This window comes from Ictalurus furcatus, chromosome 25, assembly GCF_023375685.1.
Source record: "Ictalurus furcatus strain D&B chromosome 25, Billie_1.0, whole genome shotgun sequence".
NCBI classification, from domain to species: domain Eukaryota; kingdom Metazoa; phylum Chordata; class Actinopteri; order Siluriformes; family Ictaluridae; genus Ictalurus; species Ictalurus furcatus.
In genome coordinates, this window is record NC_071279.1 from 10,047,578 (window position 1) to 10,063,138 (window position 15,561).

The 15,561-nt window shown below is 39.7% G+C and overlaps 1 protein-coding gene across 2 annotated transcripts in view; it reads right to left on the reverse strand.

The window, feature by feature from the left end:
- Positions 1–15,561, reverse strand: part of usp24 (ubiquitin specific peptidase 24) — a 70,635-nt gene that overhangs the window by 33,784 nt on the left and 21,290 nt on the right. Inside the window, exons 6-16 of one of the 2 annotated variants that reach the window (XM_053614849.1) lie at positions 15,486–15,521; positions 14,939–15,004; positions 12,712–12,777; positions 11,098–11,172; positions 10,819–10,977; positions 8,875–8,989; positions 5,510–5,613; positions 5,242–5,349; positions 4,998–5,093; positions 3,173–3,334; positions 2,423–2,515 (exon numbers count right to left, since the gene is read on the reverse strand). In XM_053614849.1, coding sequence (XP_053470824.1) covers positions 2,423–2,515; positions 3,173–3,334; positions 4,998–5,093; positions 5,242–5,349; positions 5,510–5,613; positions 8,875–8,989; positions 10,819–10,977; positions 11,098–11,172; positions 12,712–12,777; positions 14,939–15,004; positions 15,486–15,521 — 1,080 coding nt within the window. The remainder of the gene's footprint in view (positions 1–2,422; positions 2,516–3,172; positions 3,335–4,997; positions 5,094–5,241; positions 5,350–5,509; positions 5,614–8,874; positions 8,990–10,818; positions 10,978–11,097; positions 11,173–12,711; positions 12,778–14,938; positions 15,005–15,485; positions 15,522–15,561) is intronic. The other variant, XM_053614850.1, reaches the window with a different exon arrangement.

Here is a 15,561-nt window from a genome sequence, read left to right on the forward strand (position 1 = left end):
CCTGAGTTTTCAGACACCCTGTAGATGCTCACAATGAAGAAAAATGTCAGTGTGCCCGATCGAGTCCTTAGTCAAGATTTTTGCCATAATGGCCACCACTTCTGACGCATATGCTAGGAGTTTTTGAGCACGCCAAATGTCAAGCACTTCAAAAATGGCAAAAAAAAAAAAAAAAAAAAGGAGCGAGAGAGGAAAAAAACAACAAATACAATAGGGGCCTTCACACCCTTGGCTGCGATCTGAAGGCTGGCCAATTACAAAATCATACAAATGGTTGGAAGGGTAGTAACCAGCTCCCGAATCACTCAGCTATACACAAATGAAGAACTTACGCAGGCAAGGTTCGTGAGGTGCTTCGCATCTATGAACATTTAACACAACATTATCAGCTTTGAGGATGGGTGATATGGTATATAAATGATATGCCTACTTTTTCTGTGATGACTTCACTCATGGTATTTAAATTAAAACGAGAAATAACACCAGAAGCGCTTAACGGAAATGTTGGAATACCATCTGTGCCTGAGAATCAAGACAAACTTATTTACCTCTTGCTTTTGTTGTAGCGGCCTCGTTTTTAGGTGTGGGAATTTATACTGAGATTAAAAAGCAGGAAGTGCCCTCGACGTGCGGTAGGTAATTTGGCAAATGAATGTATTTTCCAGCAGCACTCCAAACACTTGTCTGCCTCTCTGGGAAGTTTACAGATGAATTTCAGACATTCTAGGAGGACACTACTTACACACGCTTGTACTCAAATGGCTGCTGGAAAGCTGTTTTATGTAGGGAATAAAACACGACAGGACATGCGGTTATAAAAATGAAGGAAATCAAGAAAATCATCAACAACCACCCCAAAGTTTAATTATTTCTGATAATAGCATGTCCCAAAGTGCTTTATTCCTTCACAGTAATTGGACAATGTTAAAAATTTTCCATTAATTAAAGAACGCTTTTTATCCATTTAAAGATGCATTTAATGACCGTGAAACACGTCAGCTCCTGTCATCACTTATCGCTATTTTATTCAATTGTATTCATATAGCGCTTTTAATAACGGACATTGTCACAAAGCAACTTTACAGATATCCATGTACAGATATAGAATTATCCCAAATAAGCAAGCTGAAGGTGAGGGTTGGCAAGAAAAAAAAAAATCTGAGACGACAAAGAAACCTTGAGTGGAACCAGACTCAAAAAGGAACCCACACTGGATAGTGTGATGGAGACATTACTGTGCTGAAAACACAGAACATTAATCAGCACCATCTGACCAATCAGAATAGAGAATTCAACAGTATTGTGGCATCATGGCATTTGATGGAAGTTTATGTGATTCTGCTTTGTTTTAAATATGCGATCAACCGATGATCATGCTGGACACCACTAACCGTCTTGACGGAAACCAGCATAAACAGCACAGGTTTTAATTGAGATATGTTGTACACACACCCCACATTTTATGACAGTTCCCTGTGCTAATAATGAGTTGCGAAGAGTACAAACAACCCGATCTTAATTAAGCCTTAATTTAGATTAAGATCTTAATTTATATAAATGTAATGAAGAGAGCATATTTAATGAGTGCACTAATAATTAGTAAGTAGATTAATAGATTATTTATGTATTTATTTTATTACCAATGTTTCGGCACAAATGGTATTCCACGCGAAACAAATGTCTAATAAAAGCACTACTACTTGTTTACGTCAGCTTACAGACATACTGGACTTTGCAATGGAGTGTTGAAACACACACATACACACATACATATATATACATATACATACATATATATACATATACATACATATATATACATACATACATACATACATATATATATATATATATACACACATATATATATATATATACACACATATATATATATATATACATATATATATATATATATATATATATATATATATATATATATATACATATATATATATATATATATATATATATATATATATATATATATATATATATACATATATATACACACATATATATACACATACATATATATATATATATATATATGGTATTTAAAATGCCTGATAGTGGCTTTCTTTTCTAAATTAATGATTTATCACATCACCCAGTCCTAAAAACTCCCAAGAGGCACAATAAGCCTTTGGTTTTAAATGATCTCTGGTCTGATAAATGACTTGCTGCCTTGATCAATCAAATTAAATGGAGGTAAACAACGTACGTTTAAAGTTTCACCAACAAACACAACTTTCCCCTAAGAATCAAGTCAGAATAATCATTTCACAAATTTTCATCCCATTCGTGCCACCAAACCCCATCTCCTTGGACTGCGAAAGACTGCCATCAGATTGAAAATTATGTTGTGATTTGTCAGTAAATATAAGAGTAGGGTCTTTACAGGCCCTGGTGCTTCTCTTACTTTAGCCCAGGCTGGTTTCTTCTTGCCCCAGGAGCCAGTAAAAAAAGACACCTGTATCTCGCTGGTAGACTTTGAGTCCTCCTGTATTTGTATCTAAAGACATAAACTGCAGTTGCATTCAGTGAGCTCAGCTAGGAGTTTGAGAGACTTCAGTATCCCTCAGTTATGCAGAAACCCAATCACCCTGGAATTGAGCCTGAAGCACAGAATGGGAGCTGGAAGGAGTGTGCAAATGTGACTGCGAGTATGTGGGAAGGCAAGAGACGAGCCAAATATCTGTCTGGCATCAGAGATAGGATGACGCCTTTGGACACTCGGCTCAGCTCTTAATATAGCTCTAAGCTCACTGCAAAATATTAGCCTTTGTGCAGGGGACCGCGTGCGCGCCTGCTTTCTGCCGTTGTTTCCTCTAAAAATATAAATGAAGTACAATAGCGCAGGAAAGAGGAAGACTGAGGACGTGTCTGAAAGAGCGAGAGACCTCTCACTGTTTCATCCATGTTCATCAGCAGCAAGCTAACAAAAAGGCAAAGGGCAACATACAGCAAACAAATAATACAAAATAAGCAGATTTCTTTGTGAAGAAAAAGAATACAGTAAAAACTTTTTCTATAGCTTTTAAATGATTTAGCTTGAAATATGTCGATAGTGAATCATGTCAACAGCTACCTGAAAAGCTCTTTATGTAATATGAAGCTAGAAGGGCTCTGCATGTGAAAAAAACCAAAACATAGCAGTTTGACATCTCACCTTCTTGATGTCCTCGATACACTTGATGATGTAGCTTTTCTTAACAGTTTCTTTGACAGCGTAGGCATCGCTCAGGATGGTCAGGTGTTCCTCCAGGGCCTGCTGGACCAGAGTGGTGGGAAGTGTAGGGAGATGGGCCAACTCCCAAAGCACCTCCAACACCTGAGACAGGTAAAACATACTTGAGTGTGGTGATCTGGGAAAATCTGTCACTTCTGAAAAACCAGGTTTTGACCAAAAAGGAGTTTTTCTGCCAACCACGTATTTTCACATCTCTATTTCTATCCATCGATCCATCTGTTTTCCTTACTGCTTATCCTACACAGGGTCGCAAGGGAGCCTGGAGACAATCCCAGGGAACTCTGGGCACGAGCCGGGGGGACACCCTGGACCCAGTCAAGCCATCGCAGGGCACAATCACACACACAATCATACACTACAGAGAATTTGGAAATGCCGAACGGCCTATAAAGCATGTCTTTGAACTGGGGAGGAAACAGAGAAAACAGAGATAGCACTTTTCCTCTGAGACATGTGAACCCAGATATGCTGTGTCACAGGGTAGTGTAACACGCTTGGAGGAAAGTGCTATCTGCCCTCTTCTACATACATGATCTCAGAGACTGAGAATGACGAGCGGCAGTGTGTTTGACATGAGCCCCTGTTTTTTCTGCTCCCTTGGTTGCCAGCTACAGACAGCTGCGGCATTGTTTGGACTCAAACTTGCAGATCTCCCAAAGTCTGATAGCACAGATGCTTTTCTGTTGCACCACTAGAATATTTAAATGCAGTTTCTCACTTTTGGGGATAACTTATGGGTGAGCGCCACCACACATATGGTAATAAAGGATGCTTACTAAGGATGTTCGAGAAAAAGCCCCAGTAGTACCAGGATTACTGTGGTGTACTCCATGTTGCGGTACTGCATTAGGCTTAAACGCAAAACATTTCGATTCGAGGGATGACATGAGAAAGCGAATACAACACGGCGACAAATGGAAACCAAGTGATAATGGTGAAATTCAATCCGTCCACACTTACGGATCAGAGTAGAGAACGCACACTGAAATTCTCCTCACGTTTAGCGGAGGTTCTCTTATATGCACTACTGAGCACAAATGCAGCACCTCATTAGCTCAGTGTTTACCAGACGCTCTTTCAGCTCTACATTAGGGGTCTCTGGGACTCCGAGTGCTACACTGAGATCACAGTGATCAACACTTCTTTATGGATCATGATGCATGTTGATTCTTGAGTTCTAAAGCCTGTATTATAATGGTTTTCTTTCCAGTAAGGTGCTTTTAAAAGCATAATACTTTATCCATCATCATCATCATCATCATCATAATAATAATAATAATAAATAAAAAAACGCAAACAAAACAAACAAACAAAAAATAACTCAACGGTAGGCTGAATTTATTTCCGCCGAACAGAAAGTCTATTAAAATATAAATTGAGTAAAAATTTCCTGCCAGAGGACCCTTGTTGAATACTGTTAAAAAAAAAAAAAAAAAATTGCTCTGAATAAATGCATAATTTGCAAAATAAATATTTTGTTTTCAGATATTTTGATATGTATGATGTTTGTATACATTTTCCAGTAAATATGATCAAATGTATGAAACATTTCTATTAAAAATCAATATTTTATATTCCTTTAAAAGTGAAGAAAAAACAACACACCCAACAGTAAATTAAACATCAGAAAAGTGATATTACATGCAAGTAGTTAACAACAGAAATTTATTTAATTAATTATTTACCAGTCTTCTAATCTATTAGTCGACTAGTCTCTCTCACACACGCTCTCTCTCACACACACCTTTCCCGTTGTTATTTCCGAGCGCGACTCTCTGCCGATCTTCCCGATCAGACTCAGAAGCTTCTGCCTGACTCGATCGGTCTCAACCTCCCAGCTCTAAAACCCACAAAACAACATGCAAGCATGTCAGTGTAATTCTAATACATTTCTAAAATGTGAGTTATATACCATATATTAACAACAACACAAAAAGAAGGCTTAAAAAGGTTTACACAAGTTGCAAAGCGCAAAATTCATACGCTACTTTTTGTATGAGGATGAAGAGGTGGTTCAGCTGCTCGCAGTTGAACTTGACGGCTGCTGCGGCGATGATGTTGTGGATGTTCTCGATGACGGTGGAGGACTGGCCAGACTGCAGATGAAAGTGAGAACGGTTAAAGTAGTAAACTAGACACTATAGACAACATCTCCTGGTATTATCTGTAGAATATAAAACAGCAAGTATGAAACTTCAAATTACTTTACATTAGAGAGAGAGAGAGAGAGAGAGAGAGAGAGAAGCAGTTACTTACTTGTATTTTCCAGATCTTTGAAAGCTCATCCAATGAGAGTTTACTGCCCAACAGCTCAATGATTCCCTTTATCCTATCGCAATACTGCGCCTGGTCAATGTTTCCTATAAGATACATAATAAGATGTGAGGGGAAAAGAGAGAACGAGAGAGAAAGAGAGAACGAAAGAACGAGAAAGAGAGAGAAAGAAAGAGAGAGAGAAAGCGAGGGAGCGAAAGAGAGAGAAAGAGAGAGAGAGAAAAAGAGAGAGAGAGAGAGAGATGGACAGATTTAAAATAACATGTGTACAATGGTCATTCAGCATCCTGGTTCCTGTAACATACTTAAGGTGCTTTCACCCTTTTTTTCCTCGTTCGTTTGAATCGAAACCTGGTGTGTTTTCCCCTTTGGTGCAATTCTTTTAGAAAGCTAGATCACAGCAATCAATAGAAAAAAAAAAATGCTGTTTTTTTTTTTTATAAATTCATAGCAAACACAATAAAAGGTTCAATTCAGAAAAGTTGTTTTCTTTTTCTGTTATTTATGTTCATTTTTTGAACATTTTTGCACAAGTGCATATGTACTGAACGGCTGACACATGGATTGCAGAAGATTGCTGAACAGAGCTGAGATACGATGTGTTCTGGATACCTGGACTGAGGAACAAAAAGTGAAAATAAAAGTGAACATACACAAAATGCCTTAAACTAGCGTATTTATTCATTTATTCAGCGCCGGTTCCATGTCCTCGGTGCTCGGGTGATTGCTGCCATATCTACTGCGCATAAGGTAAACGTTTGTTTACCTTAACATTGAGGAAGAACCATTGGCGGAAAAGAGACAGGAAAGGGAGGATTTCCACCATTTCAGTTTTAAGGATAGTATGGGAGGCAGCATAATATTACCAGCTGTGCAGTTGGCACAATCCTGGTAATCGCGACTGAGCCTTGCTGGTGGATTTGAAGTAATTCTGTCTTAATGTGCAGTAAACTGCTGAAAAAACCCATAACATTACATTTCAATTCTATCCTTTTAGAAATCCACACGGCTGACATTTTCTTTGTTGATACTGCTCAGTGTTGAGATCAGGAATGTTACAGGCAAAAAACAAAACAAAACAAAAAAAACCCAGCACATTTAATCACTTTCTAATCATCATCATCATTATGATTTGTAAAGTGTTCGATTTGACACCACGCAGAGAAACGTGATCACTTTCAATTTTGTGAAGATTCTTCATCTACACATGGCTTCTAGTTCTTGTTTTTTTCCGGGACCCAATTCCTCTGAAATTCTTCTTCTGACACCTTTTCTCTCAACACTTCATCCTAGCTTTTTTCTTCTTTTCTTTTTTTTTAAATTAAAGTATTAACATGGTCTATTCTATTATTTATTTATACATGATGTCATGATTTGTTTAACTGTCCTACGGTGCAAAGGTATCCGGTGATGCTAACAGAAAACGAAACAAAAATGCATGCAGGGGAAAAACAGAAAGTAAAACATGCCAAAGCAAGTGACAGAGAATGGAAACAAAATGAAAGTGGCACTAAAGCACTAAACACAAAGAGAAAGAAAACACAAAAGTGAAAGTCAACAGCAGACAAAGAGAGAAAGGAAAACGCAAACAGACACGTGAGAGAAACCAAAGAGGATGGGGGAGGGAGAGACAGAGAGAGAGAGAGAGAGAGAGAGAGAGAGAGAGAGAGAGAGAAAGAGGAAAATAAAGAGCTCAAGGGCAGGTGATTTGAAGCAGGAACTAACAATGAAAGAAAAGTGTTGCATCCATCTGGTCTGTAAACAGGACAAGACACACATTCATCTCTCGGCAGGAGAGCAGTGTGAGATCACACCATACACACAGTCTACAAGTCACCATTTATTAATGGTCCCGTTTAACCATTACTGTTCTTAATGAACTTGAACAGTGATTTGAACTACAGATGCACCGATAACTTTGGACAAACGTTTGCAGACTGCCACAAAACTAAGAAACCTCCACGTGATTCGACACCTTTTCACACACTGAAAACTCATGTTTTTTTTTTTCCTGGAGACAGAACAGGGGTCGAGTGATTGATCAGTTTTGCCGATCAATTTACCCTAATAACAAACCACGGGTGAATAAATCTGTGAACTCCAGTATACGGAAAAAGAGACTTGTTTTTAAACAGGGAGTATCCTCAGAGCTGCATGTAGCTACGAGGAGGCTGAAAATAGAAATCTTAAAAGCAAAACAGAATTATAAACCTGAGTTAGAGAACAAGACGGATGCAAATAATCATGGCTCAGCCTGGTCTAGCATGAAAACTATAACAGGACTTCCAAATCCAAAGAACAGCAGTGAGTTCATCCTGGATGGCTTCAATTCAGACACCGAGTTTGCTAATGCCCTTTAATGTTTTCAGAAGCGTTTTGATACTTTAGATTTTAGTAATGAAATTCAGGATCTGAGGTATAAACTTGAGGATAATCAACACTCTGACATAGAACAGAAGGATGTGGAAAAGGCCTTCCTCTCAGTAAGAGTAAATAAGAGTCACGGACTGGATAATATCTGTCGTTTACTTAACATTTTAATAAAGTCTCTACAGCACAGCATGTACCCGAGGTTTGGAAAGACGCTGTGGTAGTCCCTGTTCCTAAATCTAGTAGTCCCAAAACTCTTAATAACTTTAGACCAGTTGCTTTTGCATCAATTTTAATGAAAATATTCGAAACACTGGTAAGGTCAGAAATCTTGAGGAAAACCGAGCATGCACTTGACCCCATGAAGTTTGCTAAAAGGCCACAGAGAGGAAGAGAGGATGCCACAGTCACTTTACTCAATTTACTCGTGAAACATTTAGAGGGAAATGGGTCTCACGCTAGACCTTTCGACATTTCTGTATTATAAATTCTTTATTCGAATATTTTGAGATACTGGACTTTTGATTTCTGTGAGCTGTAAGATGTAATCATCCAGATTAAAACAAAAAAAGGGCTTGAAATATTTCACTTTATGTGTAATGAATCTACAATATATTAAAGTTTCACTTATTGAATTAAATTACGGGGAAAAAAAAACCTAACATTTCCACAATATTCTAATTTTTTTTAGATGCACCTGTATATATTTATTTATTTCATTTTAAAAAGTACAGGACATTTTCACGGTACAGTCAGGACTGTTTACTTTTGTAATCAATTTCAGCAATATAAGTTTTTTTCACGCAAAAAGTTTGTGCAGAGTTTTTTTTTTTCTGGAAATTCCATTTGCTTTCTTTTTAAAATAAACGAAAGTGTCAAATGATTGTAAATGAATATCTTTACTGTCGAGTGACTGCATTTTCTGACCGGATGAGCGTGCGAGTTTTGGGCGATGTGAAAAAGACACAGCAGCTGACCTTCCAGTGCTATCGAGAGGACCGAGTTCTCCACCAGCCAGTCCAGGAGCCGGTCCGTGTCTATGGCGTTCTTCACGGTCTTCGACACCGTGCTCTCCTCGATCAGCTTGGTGACCTGGAACAGAACATGGCAGTCAGCGTGGGAGACCATGTCGATTTCAAAACGTTCTATTCTCGGAAATGTTCTGATATTTTCGCTCAACTCAAAGTGAGCCAACTTACATATCATGATCAACTGCATAGGCAGACAAATCACTAACATGGACTCCGGGGACAAGCCCAAGCTGTCGGTTATTTATTCACCGTTGCCTGAGAGAATTAAGACAGCTCCTAGCTGAAATGTTAACCGAAGACTGTACAGAAATGTGACGCTTCATAACCAGAAAGATCATCAGGAGAGAATAAACATTACAGCTGCATAACGCTGCTTCCTCCCAGGGATTCAAGTACTTAAACTGTATTAATGACCATAATTAGCTCATCATATGTTTGATTTATATTACATTCGCTGCTGCTTTTCAGCCTAGTTAACTGGACTTCCAGGCAAGAATGTCGTTGCTTTGGCTTGACAGGTGGGCTAGATCATTCAAATCATTTCAACTAATCCATGACATGACAGTAAAGAGTTTAAATAATTACCACACTTGTAAACTGCACCTAAAGCAGGGAGGCATGCCGTTATTAGGCTGTTATGGGTTTCAGTCATGTTATGGGTATGAGCGAGGGTTACCTCACTGTTGCCTACTTTCCAAAATACAGATTAAAATACATCTATTACCACATACCTGTTCTTTTTCTGCCTATCAGTTCCGTAACTTCATCACACACGACGGCTACCGAACCCGCAGAACAGCATTACATTGCTGATCAGGAATAAACCAAATAGCTGTCTATGGCTGCATCCGAAACCTTAGGCAGCTGACTCGTTGCCTCGCTCCAAAGGCACCTCCGTAAACAGTTTCGGACAGGCTTCTGAGGCAGCGTGACGTAAATTATATTTGAAATATAAATGGCGAGCACCTTGGCGATAACCAAGCAAATATTTAGCGACAACACTAATTTCCCGGTATAAACACAATCAAAAGTTGTTGGAAGTGAAAATAAAACTTACATTTGTACGAAAAACTTCCCTCCAACCGCATTCTCTGACGCTATTTTACTTTTCTGAGCTCGAATCGACTAAAGCCACTCCCCTTTGGATAAACACGCAACAATGCAGGATACATCCTACAACAAGGAAACAGGAAACATCCTACAACATTGTTGGATATGAAGGGCAGCAAAGGATACATCTACGCTGCCTTCAAAAATCGGTCAGATGAAGGTATCTCATGAGACAGGAAGTGAAGCTAACGTTGGATTCGGACGTGCCTCGATGCCTTCCTACCTTGGGACCTTCGGATACAGCCTATGTATTTCTGGCAAAGCAGCACTGCACACGCCAAGCTATTGGCATTTCTCTCAGCTGAAATGTTGTACTATGACACATGGAAAAGTCGTTCCTAATCATTTCTTTCTAAGAAAAATGAAAAATTTGATCTTTCCACTTTCTTTTTGTATTTTTTGTTTATATATATATATATATATATATATATATAAAGAATGTACAAAGAGACATTTAGACAAAGATCTTGTGATAAATTTTTCCTTTAATCAGCTTGCCTGTTTTTAAATGGTCCGTTAACACTGTGGATTTCTTTTACGAAATAATGATCGTTCGGTGTGCCTTCGTTCGGTGCGCCTTCCTTCGAGTGTTCAGAGGTAAGCACTATAGTGTTTATGTAATCTATACAGTAGCCATTAAGTTCCACGTTAAAACCAGTCTGCCTCTGCTGTGCCCTTGAGAAAGGTCCAAGCTTCATTTCACGTCAGGAATGCGAGGCTATGGGAGGAAATTACTAAAGAATAACAAAGTAAAAGTCTGCTAGAAAAGCCAAAAGTGACCTCTTTGAGTGAGTTCATCTTGGCGCTGAAGTGAGGGGTCTTGAGCATCCGCAGGAGGATGTCCAACCTCAGGTCATCCACCACGTTCACCAGCTCCCGCTGGAACCTCATGCACAGCAGTTTAATGGCGGACAGAAGGTCTGGAATGCTCACCAACCTCTACGTAAAGACAATGGATATGATGTCGAAATATTTTTACTAATAATGGAGAATAAAAAAAATTTTTTAAAAAAGCAGTGCTGTATTAGTGTCTACATGAACTGTACACATGAGCTGTACCTTGTCCTTTAGGTCTTTCTCTTCAAGATTCTGCACGTATGTGATCATCTTGTGGATGACCGGGTCCAGCATTGGCTGCAACATACAAAGACCTTTCAGTGGCAGCTTAACCAGAGGGGCAAGTGGGGCAAAGCACCAGCATACATCAGCCTTTCAACACATGCTAATCTTCCTCAAGTCCTCATTCGCAACGTTTTAAAATTCAGTCGAAATTCTAATGACCTCTCTTGAATGACCATAAGAGATATAAACATATGCTGCTATTTGACAGATATACAGCTGAGGTCATAAGTTTACATACACCTTGCAGAATCTGCAAAATGTTTTAATAATTTAATAAAAAAAAAAAAGAGAGATCATACAAACTGCATGTTGTTTTTTATTTAGTTCTGCCCTGAATAAACTATTCCACATAACAGATGTTTACATATAATCCACAAGACACAATAATAACTGAATTTACACCAGGAAGGAACAACAAGGAACCAGTTCAAAAGTTTACACACGCTGGATTCTTAATCCTGTGTGTCGTCAGCTGGATGATCAACGACATGATGTGTTTATGTTTTGTGAGAGTTGTTCATGATTCCCTTGTTTGTCCTGAGCAGTCAAACTGCCCACTATTCTTCAGAAAAATCCTGCACAAAAGGTCCTGCACATCTTTGATCCCTTTCCAACAGTGACTATACGATGTTCAGATCCATCTTTTCACACTGAGGGACTCGTACACAGCTATTACAAACAATTTTGCAAGGCGTACGTATGTAACCGTAAGCCTACGTTTGTCGTGGAATCTTCTTCAGCAAAAATAAAAACTTCAGAGTCTCGGGGTTTTGATGCCAGAAAAACAACTTGATTACAAAGCGACAGAGCCGAGACGTCTGCCGAGTATCTGACGGACTCGATCTCGATACGCTCGTAAATCTATAGTCAGCAGCCGCTAATGATTTCTTCTTAATATTTTACTTTCGCTACTAACAGTACATCTCGGATTCTTCTATAAAAATGTAATAATGCTAAAATCTCATGCTGCACACACCCACTCAAACTTTTGTTCAACTCTAGATGACTAAAAGCATGCGTAGGTGATGCTCATGGTTCCTGTGGATAAAGAAAAAATCCGAGATGCACGCTACCGGTCAAAAGTTTAGATACACACTCATCAAAACTCTGGAGTAACACAAATGGAGCTATGGGAATTAATCCAACACAAATGGAGCTATGGGAAAAAATCCAAAATAATTTAGTATTTTAGCATCTTCAAAAGTAGACCCCCTTTTTGCCTAGAATTTCCAGAAATGTATTCTTGGTATTTTCTCACCCGATTTCTTGAGGAATTTCCCCGAGATGTTTTTTAAACAGTATTAAAAGGAGTTCCCACCTACGCTGGACACTTATCGGCTGCTTTTCGGAATATTTAGCTCAGAGTCGTCCGTTTAAAAAAAAAAAAAAAAAGATTTATTTGTAAATAAAATGTTCGTTTTCTAATGTTGGTACGATTATATTTTTGTCTACAACACCCATTTCAAACATTTCATCATACACCTACAGATCAAAAGCTTTTCAAGATCATGAGTAGTGTTTATGTGGGGAAACGGGCATGGAGACACTGACCTGGACCAGGCTGGAGTTCAGGTACTCCGCACACACGCCGAGCGGCTGCACCAGCGCAGACACACACTGAAGAGAGAAGAGAGAGAACAACGATTATACAAACCCGAGATACGTTCCCGAACGCCTCCAGACACGCTCAGAGTCGGGATGACCGCAAACGCACGTGTGATGCCGATGTGCACTGGCAGGAAGTCGATTCTTTGCCAATGACGGCACATAAAAAAGTTCATTATTCCACTTATATGCTAAAACTTCTTATTAAAGAATGACGGGGCATACTTTTTATCCACGTCCAGTTACATTTAACATCGTAGAACGTCTGGGAAAGAAGTCAGTTCCTGTTAAACATTTGTTGCCTTACTGGCCTCTTCGTTTTTTTTTTTTTCTTTCTCTTGCAGTTAATACAACAAAAACTACAGCATGTTTTCCTCCGACTGTTACACAGCGTTCAGACTGGAGACTCCTTCCGAATTTTTAAAAATCAACATGTTTTTAATCCGTTTATATGGAGCATAGCCATACAAACCTCGGTGTCGGCTGTTAATATACCGTAGAAACGCTAACATTAACGCGAGTGCATGAATATGAACCTGTGATCTGCGTCCTCAGGAAGACTCGCACCTTTACACACACACTCTTTCATGCTGGATGGCAGCGGCAGAGACGCAAAGCCTGGATGAATCGCTCCTCTGTTCTGGATTCAATGATTTCGCTTCCGTTTGCAGAGTGGGAATGAATTAAACCAGCACAGGGGAGGAGAGAAGAGGGAAGCTTCCTTCTCTTATTCTTCCCATCAGGCTCTCTTTCAGGACGGCAGCGTCTAGAGCGCTCGGCATGTCTGGCTTTATGCCGACGGCGTAGCAGCTACAGCAGGTCAGGTGTAGCGATGGAAGACACCCCCCCCCTCCCAAAAGCTGCCTACATCCTACATCCTGTTCCTGTGTTAGTTATTCACATGCAAATCCTCAAATCAAAGCATCTTTTCCCTGTCAGAGCGCGATCTCCCGTCGCTGGCGCTCATGCTAATGCGTGCCTTCAAAAGACGGACCCGAAACAAGGCTGCTTTAGAGGCTAAGACAAGGGGAGGCATTTAAACCGATGCGCAGAGGGGGTGACTCTAGCCTCGACTCGTTAGTAGCGGGTTGTTCCTGTATACACACATATACGCACACACACCTGTTGTACTGCTGTAGGAACGGGGTCAAGTGAAACCTCTTCCATGAGGCCTGATGACGCGCTGATGGTTCGCTCAGCGGCGTATAGTATTTGACCGACACCTGTTTACATTTCTCTTCCTCTTTCTCTCCTTTCCATGATGAAATGGGACCGCTTGCTTACAGTGTGAGCCTGTGTGAGCGTGTGTGAGCCTGTGAGAGCGTGTGTGAGCGTGTTCACAGAGGCACTAAAGAGGGCTTTGACTCACTTTCATTTTCTAATCAGATTCCTCTACCTTCTTCCTTGTGATGGGAAGTTAAGGCGTTTACCACACACACACAAACACACACACACACTTCCTATCGTTGCACTTCTTCACACTGCAGCTACCCGGAGTTGAGTTTTAAGCTTAAGGGCGCTTTCACACCATTCAGTCCATTTGCCTTGGAGCAAAATGTATATTTTTGGTAAAATTGTTATTTGGTTTTATTTCATACAGCAAAAAAATAAAAATAAAAAAATTTCTGTGTGGAGGGCGTGTAGAGATAAAAATATATTCGTAAATGTATTTTCACTCATGGGCGACGGAAAAACAACCCAACCTCATGCCATGTGCGCACAGAAATCCCCGAACACGGCAATCTCGGAGCCAGAACTCGATAAATAATGAGATAATTATATTAATAACTAGTTTAAAATATTTTGCGTATCGAATCCATTATTTATTTCCTCTTTTCAGTCCCTCCAGGAGTTTTAGATTCTGCAATCGCACAAATTAACGCAAAATCGAGCAAACGCCGCATTATTCGGAGATGCTTACTCGATTACAGTCATGGGAAAAAGAAAGTGCGCCCTCCTTCAATTCCATGTTTTTGTTTATCAGGACCTAAATAACAATTGTGTGTTGCTCCACAACTTCTTTAAACAAAGAAATAATTTATTTCTAAAACACACACAACAGATTTCAACATCTGTCAATTCTTCCTCACAGTATTCAGAAACTACAACATAAAACAATTGTTATTTAGGCCCCGATAACTAAAAACAAAATGACTGAATGTAGCCGACTTACCCCGATCTCCATCTCCTCTTGATTCAGCTTGCTCTGAATGGCAGTGAAGCCGCCCATCTCTCCAAACTGTGGAGGAGAAGAGAAAAACAGAGGTATGATTACATTACTTTTAGAAAGAAGTCTTTGTCACATTACAGTCTGGGAAATTCTTTTCTTTGTGTGGTCCCGCTTGTTAGGAAGTTTGGGTCAGAGCGCAGGAGCAGCCATGATCCGGCAGCCCTGGAGCGTAGAGGGTCAAGGGCCCAAATTGGCAGCTTTGTGGTGCGGAAGCTTGAACCCCCAGCCATCTGATCAGTAAACCAGAGCCTTATACTGCTGTGCTACTTTTCGCTCAGCTGCAGTACTGTACGCTACAGGCCTAAAACAGCACATAAAGGCGTGTTCCTCTTTTCCAATGTTAATGTTCTTGATGGGGTAGCGTCATTCATTTAGAACTGCTTGTTCAACTGAAAACGTGCGGGTGGCAAAAGACAGCAAACTGCTATTTAACTGCTATTGCTATTTAACTGCAGGATGAATGAAAATGTTTAAGAGATGAGCTGTTTACCCGATTCACAAGGTCCACTAGCCATCCGTGAGGCTCCTGTTTTGACACACAAAGAACAACGACTTATAGCTACATA